The 14,758-nt window shown below is 27.4% G+C and overlaps 2 protein-coding genes across 11 annotated transcripts; both read right to left on the bottom strand.

Moving 5' to 3' along the window:
* Positions 1-11: 11 nt before the first annotated feature.
* LOC126858987 (uncharacterized) lies at positions 12-2,090 on the bottom strand. Of its 3 annotated transcripts, none has more exons than XM_050609796.1 (3): positions 1,961-2,090; positions 276-575; positions 12-196 (listed from the first exon to the last, which is right to left on the bottom strand). In XM_050609796.1, exons 2-3 carry the CDS (start codon positions 573-575, stop codon positions 71-73), a joined length of 426 nt encoding a protein of 141 aa, XP_050465753.1. In that variant the 5' UTR covers positions 1,961-2,090; the 3' UTR covers positions 12-70. The 3 variants fall into 3 exon arrangements, with proteins under 3 accessions (XP_050465753.1, XP_050465754.1, XP_050465755.1); XM_050609797.1 differs by lacking the exon at positions 1,961-2,090 and adding an exon at positions 1,001-1,092; XM_050609798.1 differs by lacking the exon at positions 1,961-2,090 and adding an exon at positions 1,005-1,074.
* On the bottom strand, positions 1,071-13,481 carry LOC126858947 (oxysterol-binding protein-related protein 8). 8 transcript variants are annotated; one of them, XM_050609698.1, is made up of 17 exons: positions 12,752-13,480; positions 12,054-12,211; positions 10,080-10,208; positions 8,208-8,257; positions 7,717-7,947; positions 7,498-7,642; positions 7,036-7,257; positions 5,492-5,703; positions 5,109-5,287; positions 4,831-5,008; positions 4,492-4,588; positions 4,197-4,393; positions 3,914-4,039; positions 3,601-3,849; positions 3,351-3,518; positions 2,283-2,458; positions 1,074-2,091 (listed from the first exon to the last, which is right to left on the bottom strand). In XM_050609698.1, exons 1-17 carry the CDS (start codon positions 12,991-12,993, stop codon positions 1,860-1,862), a joined length of 2,991 nt encoding a protein of 996 aa, XP_050465655.1. In that variant the 5' UTR covers positions 12,994-13,480; the 3' UTR covers positions 1,074-1,859. The 8 variants fall into 8 exon arrangements, with proteins under 8 accessions (XP_050465657.1, XP_050465655.1, XP_050465663.1 ...); XM_050609706.1 differs by having other exon boundaries at positions 12,054-12,196; positions 12,752-13,479; XM_050609707.1 differs by having other exon boundaries at positions 1,075-2,091; positions 12,054-12,196; positions 13,090-13,479.
* Between the last annotated feature and the right edge of the window lie 1,277 nt (positions 13,482-14,758).

The following is a 14,758-nucleotide window of genomic DNA, read 5'->3' on the forward strand; positions in this document are numbered from 1 at the left end:
GTTCCAATGCGGTATAAAATGATTTAACATCAACGTTTAATTTTTACGCGTTTTACAATTATAACAAAATTTATAAATCCTCACTGCTATCGGTTTCATTAGTATTAGAACTCGCATAATCCTTTTGTTTCTGGCGCGACATTGATCGCTTAATATCAGCCTTTTTCTTTTTTCTCGCGTTATGCAATCGATTGTTCTATATGAATAGAAAAAAAAACAATAATTTTTTTTGCAATATAAAGATTGACATAAAAAAAAAATAATATTTATATTACATTTTTATACATTTCCCAGAATGCGCTGATTGCTGTTTTAGCTGCGTTACCCTCTTCTCGTAAAGTTGGTATACAATATTGGTCGTCACCGTATTTTGCGAGGAGACCGACATAAACGGCATATTTCAATTTTTCCTGTAATTCTTGCTCAAAAGCTTTGAAGTCTCTTTCAACCGGATAATGTCTTCGTATAAAATCTTTTAAATTCTTTGATTTAACAAATAATTGACGTTTTTGTAACTCTTTTACAGCTATACGTAGCATCTGTGGCGTTATAGAGATTTTCTTCTCTCTCTCCATCTGAATACAAAATATAATTGTATATTTTGTAAGAATATTGGATTGACAAATTATTATTATTTTTCAAAATTTCATATACATTATATTTAAACAAAAATGAAAAAATTATTCATATATATTATGTATGTATTATGTATTTTTATCTCGTGATTAAAAATATATATAAAAAGTATGTTAACTTTAAAACTATAATAAAATTATTACTTTCAATGAGATTTTTGGAAAAAACACGTAAAGATTTTTTAATGTATATTATTATAAAAAAATAGTTTCGTAATATTTGAATTTGACAATTTGTTTATAATATGTGTGAATTATCATCATTAGAAATGTTGGTATTAGTGCAACTATATATATCATTTTGGATATTTGTTAAACTATATTATTTTATTGAATTTAAGTTTCCAAAAATTACATAAATATACTTACTGAAAAAAATTATGGATAATTATGTCAAATATAATATCAAAGTACATAGATTATTTTATATATAAGTTTGGTACTATTGTTATCGTCGAGATATCACATAAATAAGCTTATAACTCTCGGCGATAAATAAAATAATATTATAAGCTCTCTTTATTGGAGTTCTAAAAGAAATTTTTCTCAATATTATATAAACGTAGAATATTTTATATCCTCTAACCCGAGTTAACCGACATAAACAATAATAGAATTTATTAATTTACATAAAATATATAACAATTTAATATAAGCAAGATAATATTGTAAACTTAAGATATCACGTTGAAATTAAATTACAATATGCTCTACTTATATTGTATATTAATTCAGAATTAAATATAATAAGGTTTATAATAAATTAGCTACAAAACTGACGACACTGAACATTTTTACAACAATCATATGATTATATTACAATTTGGTACTGACGGGTTGCAATAAAAATTGGATTAGTAATTCAAGAATACTATATCTTCGCACATTAATTAAGCTCTATATACAATATGAATATACAATAAGCTCATATAGACTGTTAGTTTCTGTACTTGACATTTTGCATTTTTTAACAACTATGACAAAATACCATTGCACTGAATCTACATTGCGTGGATATTTTTAATATTTTTTAAATTTTTTATTTCTACATAGACGAATGTGTTCCACAAATATTGTTTTAAAATAAAAATTATATTATATTTTCCCGATATGATTTTCCTCACCAATGATGAAATAGCACCGACACCACGCTGCGAGAATTTTAGGACAAATAATTGATATACATAATTCAAGTGACATAAAACAATTCCATTACTAAATTTCTCAACCATTAGTAGGATTATTGCTCCAGACACTAACAAAGTATTGCACTAAGAAAACGATAATAATAATAAGTATAGTATCCACAAAGCTCTTAAACATACTTATGTTGTGATGCTGTTCACCAGACTCTCTTTGCTTCTTACAAACTTGTTCTACAATCTGCTGTATACGATTTAGTTTTTCACCATGTTCTAGCATTTGATTCTCTACTTCTTTCATTATGACTATTATTCTAAAAGGAATATATGTATATATATATGTATATGTGTATATATATATATATATATATATATATATATATATATATATATTTATTTATTTATTTATTATATGAGTTTATAAGAAACTTTGTTTTATATATAAAAATATTGTGTATTATTCTAAATATAGATAATATTTTTTGTTATATTTAAATGATCTTACCTAGCAGTCGAACGTCTTCTCTTTCCTAATGATTGACTAGAATCACTATGCGCTTCTGCGGATGAACTCCCAGAATCATGAGCTGTTTCTGACATAGGCATGTTATTAGATAGCTGTCTCTTTGAAGATTTGAGCACTGATAAGGATGAACGTGATTCAGCTTGTAGTAATGGGATCTGCAATGATTATTATTTGCATAAAATTAGAATTAATTACAAGTTTACTTATGAAATGTACATATGAATAATGAATAACATATAATTACATTTAGATGTATTATAATGTTGATTGAAAAAAATGAAAATTTTCTAAGAAATGTTAAAAATTGTATAATAAAAAAAAAGTATTAGCATATAATTAATATTAGCAAGATTAGTATTTTTTTTTCATTAACATGCACAATTTTTCATGTATTCTTTAATCATAAGTTGCAAGTTTATTTTTATCTTTTGTTTTTTTTTTGTTAAAATCTTGGTACAATCCTTTATTATATTATTCTTATTATATTTCTTTTCTAATAAAAGCAACATATGTCATATGTATCATATATGATATATGTAAACTAATGTTTCAGAAAAGATGATAATATATGCAAAACATTTAAAATTATATAGAAAAAATATAGAAGATTATATAAACAATAATATAAATCTTTATGGAAACTTTTCAGAGTATATGTATTTAAAACTTACTTTGAATATAATTTCAGATTTTCCAAACTTGTGCAAACTTATAATGTAGAGTTCTAAGACTAAATAAATATATCAATTTACAGAAAAGCAATATTAAATTAATTAATAAATACGATATTAAAAACTAGACCAATCAACTGCAAGTCGAGCGAAATAGGTTTATTATAAATATCGAAAATGTATACAGTCTATTCAAATCCATTGATAGCAAATAAAATAAGGTAGAGTAATGTATGTAATTGCTCAATAGCACTGTCGAAAAAGAAGAAAAAACCACAAAGCGGTTAAAAGTAATGTTACTTATATATATATATATATATAATATATATATATAGATGTTAATACAGCATGCAAATTAGCTCTTACATCGCTGTACCTGTGATTGTGGTTCAGTAGACACAATACTGCCAGTACGCATAATAGGTGTTTTATGCCTTGTCTTTGTGCGTATTATGTAATTCTCTTCATACTGTACTACATCGTTTCTCGGATCCCATGGTCTTACATCGGCATGTCGATAAACCCAATTTCCCGTTATAATATCCTAATATGGAAAATTATATTATTTTATAAAAATATCACATATATTTGTCATAATATCAATAAAAACAAATATAAAAATATACTTGAACAAAATATTTTGGAATCCATTCTTGTCCGCGACTTTTCCGCTCTTTAGCACGTTCTCTTTGTGCTACCTCGAGTCGAGTTTTAGCCTCAGTAGCAGCGACCTGATCATCTCTATTAATGGCTTGTGTAACAGCATACCACAATTTTTCACTTTCCCATTGCCCCTGATATTCTAAAGGAACAGTGTATTTCTTTAACCTTTTCTTGCGTATTTCCGGAGTTGGATTGAAGAATACACTTTCTTGCTGTAAAATAAAAAGGCATATGTTAATAATTAGCTAAGAAACTATTAATTAAGATTTAACTTACTCCTGTTCGCTTGTCTGTTATTGAAATCAGTCCATCCCAATATCCTGATATAGTAGCTAGAGTTTCTTTTCCTAAACGTATTCGTCCTACAACTTGATTCATTAATTCTGCACCACCGAGGAACGGCTAAAAATGTTATTTATTGCCATTATATATTTTTAATAACAAAAATTTCTTAACTTATATATTTTTTAAAATATATTTTACACCATTTTATTGCATGTGATATGTAATTTTGGCATATTGCATAAAAACAATAGAATAGAAGAATACTGTTTGTTACCTTGAGTTTAAATTCTAATTCGGTGTGATAGCCGGTCTTTTCACATATTATGTTCACTTTTCCACCAAGTTCCATAGATAATGTTCCCATAAGAATACCTTTACAATGTGCATAAGGTATTGTCATTGTATAGTCTTCACCTCTTGGTAGCATTGTTAATACAGCAACACCATCTAAAATTGCAGAGGTTGAATTTCCTGTAACAAAATTTGTACTATAAGTATACTGTTATTGAATAAAAGTATTAATACAGAGCATTATGTTATTCTATATTAAATACCAAAGAAATACTTGCCGTAAAATTTAGACTTTGCAATAATTGTAGCACTAATAGTAAATCCATCTTGTCGATTCGTCACATAGAATCCTGAGATGGGTGGATGATGCGATAACTAGCAAAGACATTTAGGCACATGTATTAAGATGGAACATATAACACAATATATTTATATAAAAGTAATAATATATATATATATATATGTATATATATATACATATATATATATATATATATATAAATTCCATTAATAAAAAAATTTGTCATTAAAATCAAGATAGAAGATTCTGTGATAATATAAATACAAATTGTTCAATATTGTTAATATTAAATAAAAAATTTTTGGAAGATTATTACTTGTTCAGCTAAGTAGAATGTTCTTGAACCATTAGGATGTTGCCAATAGCAACGGAATGTTTCACCTAAAAGCGGATTGTATGGTTTTTTCAGGCCTTGTGGTTTCTTATAAAATCCCGATAAGTACCATTTTACTACAGCCTTCATACGTGTAAATGCATCATCTTCCAATACTGCTCTGTAAAATAAAGTAAAGCTCAGAAATTTAGATTTCTTATATGTGACCTAGAAACATAGAAATTATAATTGAAATATATTATACTATATCTTATACTAACTGAGATAATAAATCGGCGTGATAATAAGAATCGGCTAGTTTTTCCAGAAATGAACGTGGTTCCAAAATAAAAGTTGGCAATACCACTTTAGACAGATCCATGCCAGGACGAACTTGTTTCATTAAAAACCATATCAAAGACTTTTGCTCTTCTTGTAGCTCCGTAACAACTTCACCGGCCTATTAATAATGATACAATATAGAAAATATATATAATTATATCAAATGTATAACATTATTTATAATAAAGTCAAAATGAGTCGAGAAACTTTGATCAAAAGATCGAAATGCAATAAATTATAAACATTTTGTCAGAGATATTTATTTTCTAATGTAATTGTTTGTGTTTTAATTAAAAATTATATTACAATTGAATTCTCTTACTGTTCCAAGAACTTCCTGTTCATTAGCAACGTATGGTGTTTCAGTGATCGGCTCTGACAATTGATCTTCCTTAGCCGATGCCTCAGACTCGCTATCCGAAGCACTAATTTCAGCATCAGCAGCTACTCCATTTTCCGGCTGACTAATATCGTCCAGGTCTGTACGCGAGATGTACACAGGATCTAGCGTTACTACTTGACGGGTATTGTACTCTAAGACATATACAGAAGGAACAGTCATGCAACATGCTGGGGAGATTGGTAAGTGAGACGCAGAAGCAGGAAGCTCTGAAGAACCAGATGGTTGATTATCACTAATATCTGGTTCTTCATTGGAAATTAAAGACACAGCGTTTTCCTGATCTGTGCAAGGTGTTGAAGATCGTTCAAATAATTGTTTCTCCCAATAAGCGACCGCATGATAAAGCTGTTGGAACATTGGAGTTGGTGAGGGGCAAGCACTCTTAGGATCACGAATTATAGAGGGAGAGAGTGGCTGTGGACACGATAACAAGCGCCTTTGAGGTGTTGTAGGCGTACGCGGAACATAACGGTTTAAATCTACTACTGGCATAAAAAGTAGGTCACAAATTAGGATGATAAATAAAAAGGGAAAAATAATAATAAATAATTATTTATAGCATTTTTTAAACTTAACTATTTAAAATATTAATTTTATATACTAGTATTTATAAAGCAAGATTTAAATATATGTTCTAAAAACATAAAGTATTTTTTCAGTGAATATGTATCCAATATAAATGTCTTGTCAAATCTTAATACCAATTTTTTGAACAGCACTTTGCAAGTAATAGTTTTGTTAAGGCATCAATAACTTTCAAATTTAAGCAATCAAAAAATAATTTTCTGTGATTCAAAAATTATAAAATAGATAATAAAATTATTTCTTACTTTCTTTATGCAATACATACTTTTGAATAAATCAAACTTTAATGTCATTATAATTAGTAAATAAGATTACTACATCAATGAAAAATATGACATTTATCTATATCTCTCTTATTGTGATCATTTACATAAATAAAAAAGATTTCAAATCATATTTATATTACATGTGAATCCATATAAATTTTCATATTATTAAAATTTTATTGTATTTAATTTTTATATAATTATAAAAATTTTCATCACAATTTTTGTTTGGTTATATAAAACTTGTAAAGAAAAATAAGCAATCTGAAACTAATTACTTTTATCAATAACATTGCAAATTGACAAATCACCATGCATTATTTATAAATTACACTTCTTATACAACATATTTTTCTAATTCATAGTCGTCTTCATCAATCCAATTCTCTATTTATATTATTTTATAAAAAAAATCTCAATTGCTGTTCTTCTTTTGTTTCTCTCTCTCTCTTTTTTTTTTTTTTCTTTCGATACACATACACATACATATATCCTGTAGATGTATTATTTTCTACTCCTGAATATTTTATTTTATAAAAATTTTGTTTTAAACATAACATATTCCACTATATTTAAACATCGCGAATAAGAAACTTTGCCAATGATACTAACCATGGTCATCAAAGTGTTTTTCATAATCAGCTTCGCTCCATTGGGTTTCATGAGTAGTTGTCGTATCGTGTGGTAAAGGACGTGGTAGTGCACTCGTTGAGCGCACTATTAATGAAGAACAACGTAATGATAATTCAAGTGCATCCAACCAACATTTGCCTGCCGCTTGGGATGGCGCTCGAAAGATTAAGTAAGACGTTGGCAAAGGTTGTACAACAGCACCTAGAAAATATTAATTTGATTTGTTTAATTATAAAGTTAAAAAATTATTTTTTAACATATCTAATTACATGTGAAATATACATATTTATTAGTGACTTAAAAAATTAAATATACTTTATTAATATGTTGCATGAAAATCAAATTATTATTTAAAAACAGTCTGATCAATATTCAATTTAGCAAAAATAATTAATAAAAGTGATTTTATTTATAACATACATATATTAATGAGATACATACCAATAGCTTCTTTTTCTGGTCCTCGAGGAGCCCATATAGATTGTTCCAAAGGATGAAATAATTTAAAACAAAATCCATCTTTCTTACTTGGACGTTCTATGACTTGACATGTATTAAGTAATACAGTTCCTACCCAATGATTACTCTGTAATAAAGATATAAAGCATAAGTATAAAAAAAAGTAAATATGACATAATTGTAAAGAAAAAAGCAATAAACCTTCATTTTTGGACTTTTGTATAGTAGCAATAATCCAGGTTTCAAAATACACCATAACTTGGTCCAACTTTTCAATGTGCCGCGAACTTTTAGCCAATCACTCATAACAATAACAGTTGGATCTTTAAAAGAACTTAAAAGTTCATTGGCCACTCTTTTCTTCTCCATTCGATAATTTTTTCTTTGGGCCTTATACGATTCTTTTCGCGTTAATTTGCAAGAATCCAATGACTGAAAGAACATTATTAAAAGATTTTATATGTTACAAATTAGAAAGATTATATTTTATATGATACATATTTGAAATAGAAAAAATACAAGATATCTATTTTTTAATTAGTTATATTTAAAAAAAATAACTGAAATATAAAAGCTGTGTGTATTATATTGCATTATATATTAAATGCACATTTTATGTAACATGTTACATTAGACTGTTAATTAGGAGAGTTATCTGTGACAATTAGCTATGACTGAAAATAGAAAATTACCTTGTCTGATGAATTGTCGACTTTTTGACCTTCACTCATTCCGGAAAGTCCTATAATATACATAATTTGCATTACTTTTTAATAAAACATATTTTATACAATAATGATCTTTCACACAGGTAGGAACATAACATTAAGGAAAATATACAGAAAAGAACTATATACTTCTATAGAATATAGAATTGTATAAAATTTATACCTAAATTCATAATTCAATTCTTAAAATTTTAATATTAAGAGAGACAAAGCTTCTTCAATATATAAATATATATAAATTGTTATATTATAAATAGCTGTTTTATGTAAAATAAATTGCTAATTAATACAATAAAAATAAAAATTTTTTATTATTTATTAATTCTTATTTATATAAATCTTGTATATATTATAAATATATATATACAAGATGTATTCTTATATTCTATAAACTTATATACAGTTTTCTTTAAGTGTATATAAATTATCAAAATATGTAAATTCTTATATAATTAATCTTAATAAGAGAAAGTATTAAGGTTTATATTTTTAGACAGAAATAATGCATACTCTTACACACTCTGAAAATAAATAAATTACCACATTATAACAAAAAGATGCAAAAGATACATAAAATATCATTTCAATTTAATATATAAATAGAATCCACAACTCATACAGTCACTCAATCACAATAATATAAAATAATACGTATTATACTTTTCTACACTTTAATTAAACAAATCAAGATGACTACTTTTTTGTCCTGATTTATATATATCATAAATCTTAATTTAGCTTATTCAGTGGGTATACTTCCATTAGCAAATATAGCCAAAATCAATATTCTTTTTATATGCTTCATCTGAAGTAAGATCTATAAAATACATATCTTATACAGAAAATAAATATAGAATAATAATTTTCAACATATACAGGTATAATAATAATAAAACTTATCTCGATTTGTATTATAAATATATCACAAACAATTTGTATTTATATTATAAATTATCCATTTTTTGTTTAAAAATATATCTATTATTGCATTTTTAGTTATATATACAATATTAAATTAAAATTGTTAAAAAAATATTATTTTAAATATTACCTTTAGTAATATTTAAGTATATTTTCTTTAGTATATTCTATTATATTAATATTATATTTAACTTTTTGCAAGATTTGCATCAAGTCTTAAGAAAACATTTTAATCCAATTTTATTTTTCCAATGATCTAGGTGTATTATTCTCAAAGATACAAGCCAATTAGATTTCATTGCAATGAAATTACATGCTTAAAAATATTTAATACACAAAAAAATATTTAATATTGAAAATGCATATTTTGCAAAAAAGATGACATGCAATAAATTTTTGTTAAGAAAAAATTATCTTTTGGTTTATAAAAGAATGCAAATCTCATAAAATAATTTATACAATACAATGAAACAAATTCATACTATCGCACTTATTATACTGGATTATATAATAAAACCTACATATATATGTATATGTATGTATATACATATATTTTTATATCAATAATAATTAATAAATAAATAACAATAATAAATAAATAAATATTTCTTGTAAGTTTATTTTGTGAAGAAAGCATGTAAGTGCAACAAGCATTAAATAATATTGCTATGTAAAAAGTTTAAAGTTTATAAAAAAAATTACATAAACTAAAATGTATATCAAGAAAAAGAGTGCTTTATAAGCCACGCATGATTTCAGAATATTTCTAGTACATATGTGTACCTATCATACTGCAGAAATAAAAGTAATGCCAATCAAAGCTTTAGAAAACTTTTAAAAGCTGCTAAAATTTGTTTAATTATCCCAGATTATAGTATCAATGTATTATTTTCGAAAATATTTCTAGGTTTATACCTGGAGAAACTGGAGGTGCAGTGGTTGTAATATTTACGCTTGTTGAAAGGGACTCTGTTGATGGAAGTTTAGGTAATGGTGTAGACTGTGCTTGAACGCTGCTTCGTCGAAATTGTCGATCCGCTGGTTCTACATATTTAGCATTTATTCAGTTGCACTCACAATATTTAATATTGTATTTATTATATTAAAAATAGGAATTGTCTCAAAAAATTGATTAATTAATGATTGTTCGATAATATATGTAACAATCAGAATTTATATTTGCTACATTACAAACACAAGTAGTATTAACATGTAGTATAACAAAAAAAATATCAACATTATTATTTTCTGCAGTGAGACAAGATAAAAGATGCAAAAAATACATAATTATTTACGATAAATTTTGATAAAAGATATTGTATTTTGCTGTAAAAAAGAGAAAAAGGTATGCATGCTTAAATTATACGTGCACAACATGCTATTTTAAATTGTTACATGCAGTCAATTTACAGATAAATGCATATTACATATTAGAAACATAATTAAAATAGGAATTAAATTAGTATAGTCAAAATATATCAATATAATGTAGATAGTAATACACCATCTCATATGGTTATAACAAATGTTTTAAGAAATGTTATCTCAATGCAAATCTTATTTAGTAAAAACTTTCTACATACAAATATCTGTATTAAGTTGTGTTTAAATTAAAGACGTCGTTTTTATATTGTTTGTTATATTCTATCTAGTTTTATGTATATATGTCGTATTTTGTATATGAAGTAATTTATATGTTTAAATGATAAAGTGACTTGTTATAAAGGATATTAAGTAAATTACTGAAATAGTTTGAGTTATGTTTTAATTTCATCTGTAAGAATTTTTAGTATTAGTGCAAAAGTGTACACATTGTCTTCATTGTACATTAAAAGAGAGAAATAATGAAAAGTGGGTCACATAAAGCATAAAGTTATTATGCTACAACAAACTACGGTGCTTATAGTACTAGGGATTCCTACTACAATATGGGAACAGTTTGTTAGACTTTCAAGAGTATTGATCTCCATTTTACTAAGTCAGGCTTGCTACAGCATGTATTTCATTCATATTAATGAGCTGCCATAACTATGTATCAGACATATCCTCATTGACAAGTTTATAACTAGTTTTATATTTAAGATATATTACAGACCAGAAAGCTACATTGAAAACTTCTGTGGAAATACAATACAGAAATATGTTATTAATAAATATATTTACATTCCAAATTGATTAATGTGTTCTCATCATTTCTCAATTTTCCTCAATTAGAATTATTTAGAAATATGTAATAGTACTATAAAAATATTTATCTTGTGAAATTTATTTAAAAAATAAATTGACTTTTTTTTAAAGGAAAGTCTCATGCACTCATAGAGAACAACAAACTATAATATATATAAATTTTGTGGTTTATATACAAGAGTATTAATATTATATAAACATGAAAAACTGTATATAATTTGTAATATTACATAAATCTTACTGGATCTTACAACATTTTAATAACAGAGAACACAGTTGCAAAGACATGCTGCTATTATATACACCTACATTCTTAACTCATATAGTTCAAATGTCAATGACAAATAATTTCATAAATTTGTATATAATTGCGATTTCTTCTAAAAAAAATATATGCAGTTTATGCAGTTATATGTATACAATTGTTATACATAGTGAAAAATAGCTTCTAATTTTTTATTATACTTAATTATACTCTCATTACTTTTTATTTTATTATATCTTACAAGCTAATTGTTTTCTGTATACATTATTGCAAACAATAGCACTAACAGATATATAAATAACCATAATTAAATTGTCATTTAAAAGTGTCTTATGTCATAATAATCTTGTATCACTATTGACAATATAGCATATCAATATGTTAATAATAAAATATTGGAATGTTAAACAACATCTAATATAATAATATACACTTACGACTAAGAGATCTGCTGACATTTGGCGGTGTCATGGTTTTAAAGGTATCCGCTGAACTTCCAAGAGGTACAGAATGAGTTTCCACCTGTAGACGCTGATGATCTCCACCAGGCACAACAATCGGTTGCGAACTCATTGTGAATCTATGATTGATAATCCTGATCAATGAAAAAATTCTATTTAATACCAAAACATTTTAACAACTTTTTATATGTATTGAATTAGTGAAAATACAAATATTGATCCATTAAACATGTCTAACTAGTGAAATATATATAATTCACAAATAAATATGTCAGATGATAACAAATTGCAAAAAAGAAGCGTAAAGTATGTGTTTACATTCGTTTCTCATTCATTAAACAACTGTTACGCATAGTATCGGGACTCACCTTGCTTTCGAGTGATTATTTGCGCGACAAATGTATCAGTTCGTGGCGATAATTATGCATAGAGAACAATTAGAGCGCGAGATGCATAGATGAAACGCGACATCATTATCGACATAGGTATCGCATTTTGACATTCGCGGGAGCACTGCTGTAGCGACGAATTCACTCGCTGTCGCAAATTTTAATACCCTGACTCGTCGGAAACCGGACGATGATTGATGATGAATGACGCGTATATGCGCGCGTGGACAGTTTTTCAACGGGACAGCGCGTTGCGGACAAACGTGGGCTCGAAATGCGTTATACCATTTGATCATCAGCAGCCAGCGACGACGATGATGTTTAATATTATTAAGACGAGAATGCGCGCGACTGTCGACCGCAACCTGCAACTCGCCTGCAACTGCGCGTTTGCAACGACTATGCGTGCTGCGTGTCCGTAACACGAGCACGGCGCGCGACGCGCAATAGCGAGGAAGGAAAAAAAAAAGAAATCTTGAGGAAGGAGAGGAGGTGGACCGCGTTGACCAGCTGCAACCTCTACGCATACATACATGCGTTTTAATTCGACAAAAACATCACGCCTCGTGTCTTCGTCTCTGACATATACGCATATGTGTACATTTTATTTCCACTGTACGTACGTCACTCGATCGCTCGTCGACGAGGTATAATATCTTTCCCGATTTTACATTCGCGGAAGATCCTCTCGCCGGTCTTTCAGTTTTATAACGGAAACGGTTGGGCGCTTCGTTGGAATGTCCGGCGTGTTTGAAAGCACGGCCGGTCGCACTCGGATGACATTACGCGCATGCTAGCCCGATCGAACAGCTCGTCGTTATCACTTTCTCCGCTCGCCGTCGCCATCTCTTGCACCCTCTCTCTCTCTCACCCTCTTTCTCTTTTTCTTTCTCTTTGAAAGGACGGATCGATATTGCTCTGGTACGTATGAATTTTTAATAATCGCTATTAATGCAGTTTTACGCCTCTCCCGCAGTCACCGGTTGTAATAAAAAATTCGGTATTCTTTATCTACATCGCATGTAGATAATGTACATAGACGGTCACAGAGATGATAAGTATAAAAAGATTAGTTTAAAATTTAACGGGTCTTAGAATGGAATTTTGCGTCTCTGTATGTCTGTTTAACGGATATATTCCGTCTGATTTCATTTTATAGAAATTATTAAAAAATTTTTAAATACACAGTTGATTAATTTGTGCGCGTGAGCGTTATAGATTAAAAATATTTGCCACATCTGATTTAATTGAACGAATGAAAAGATTGACCCCAATTTTGCTTCCCCGTCTACATTATATGCGAGAATAGAGAATCTTAACATAGGAGGAGAGGCAATGAGTCGATAACTTTGGATTATTTGACCTCGGACTATATCGAGAGAGAGAAAGAGAGGAAATATATATTATATAAGTTATATAAATTAATTGAGATATAATTATATGTAATACACAATAATCCAGAATTATTGAACATATTTTAAATTTTTAAATACATACGATTAGAACATCGAGTAGGAAATGTGAAAGCGTAAAATTAAAAAAAAATTATCGATGATATTTTTTTTAATATGAAAAAGATTAATGTTTGCACGCTTTTGAAACTTGAAAGAGAGAAAGAAAATCGACGGAAATTCTGAAACTATTCTAAATACAATCGATTAATAGAGAAGAAAATGCTATATTAATTTTTCTTGCTACATCCCTGCGAAGGGACGTTGTGCGATTTGCGAGGGAATGTTCTAAAATAAGCGCCGAAATAATTTATATAGTGACGCATGAAATTTTATTAACAAGAATATTATACGATCAATATTTTATCAAAGCATTAATATTATTATAAGGTCAATTGAGAAGACGTATCTTTTACTTTTTTTATTTCTTTTTTTTTAATGGATATATATATATATATATATATATATATATATATATATATATATGTATGTATGTATATATATTTTATCGTAAATACAAAAAATACAGTTGTATAAAGAGAATCTTTTAACTGCAATATTATAAAACCGGCTTTAATAATGTTTTGCATACTTTTTTTTAATTGGCAATATGCTGATGCATGAATTTTGCGTATTCATAGTGTAATTAAATGCCTTATGTAAGTACTGACATTATCATTGTTTACACCGTTACACAATGTATAATATTTTCTTTATCCTATATATGCTCATTATGTATGCATAACTTTTTGTCCAATCGCAGCGCATTATGATTGGCTGTGCATGCTGATGCAAATTCTCGATTATAAGAACATAATACAGTATAGTTGCATAATGTAAT

Source organism: Cataglyphis hispanica, chromosome 2 (genome assembly GCF_021464435.1).
Source record: "Cataglyphis hispanica isolate Lineage 1 chromosome 2, ULB_Chis1_1.0, whole genome shotgun sequence".
Lineage (NCBI taxonomy): Eukaryota > Metazoa > Arthropoda > Insecta > Hymenoptera > Formicidae > Cataglyphis > Cataglyphis hispanica.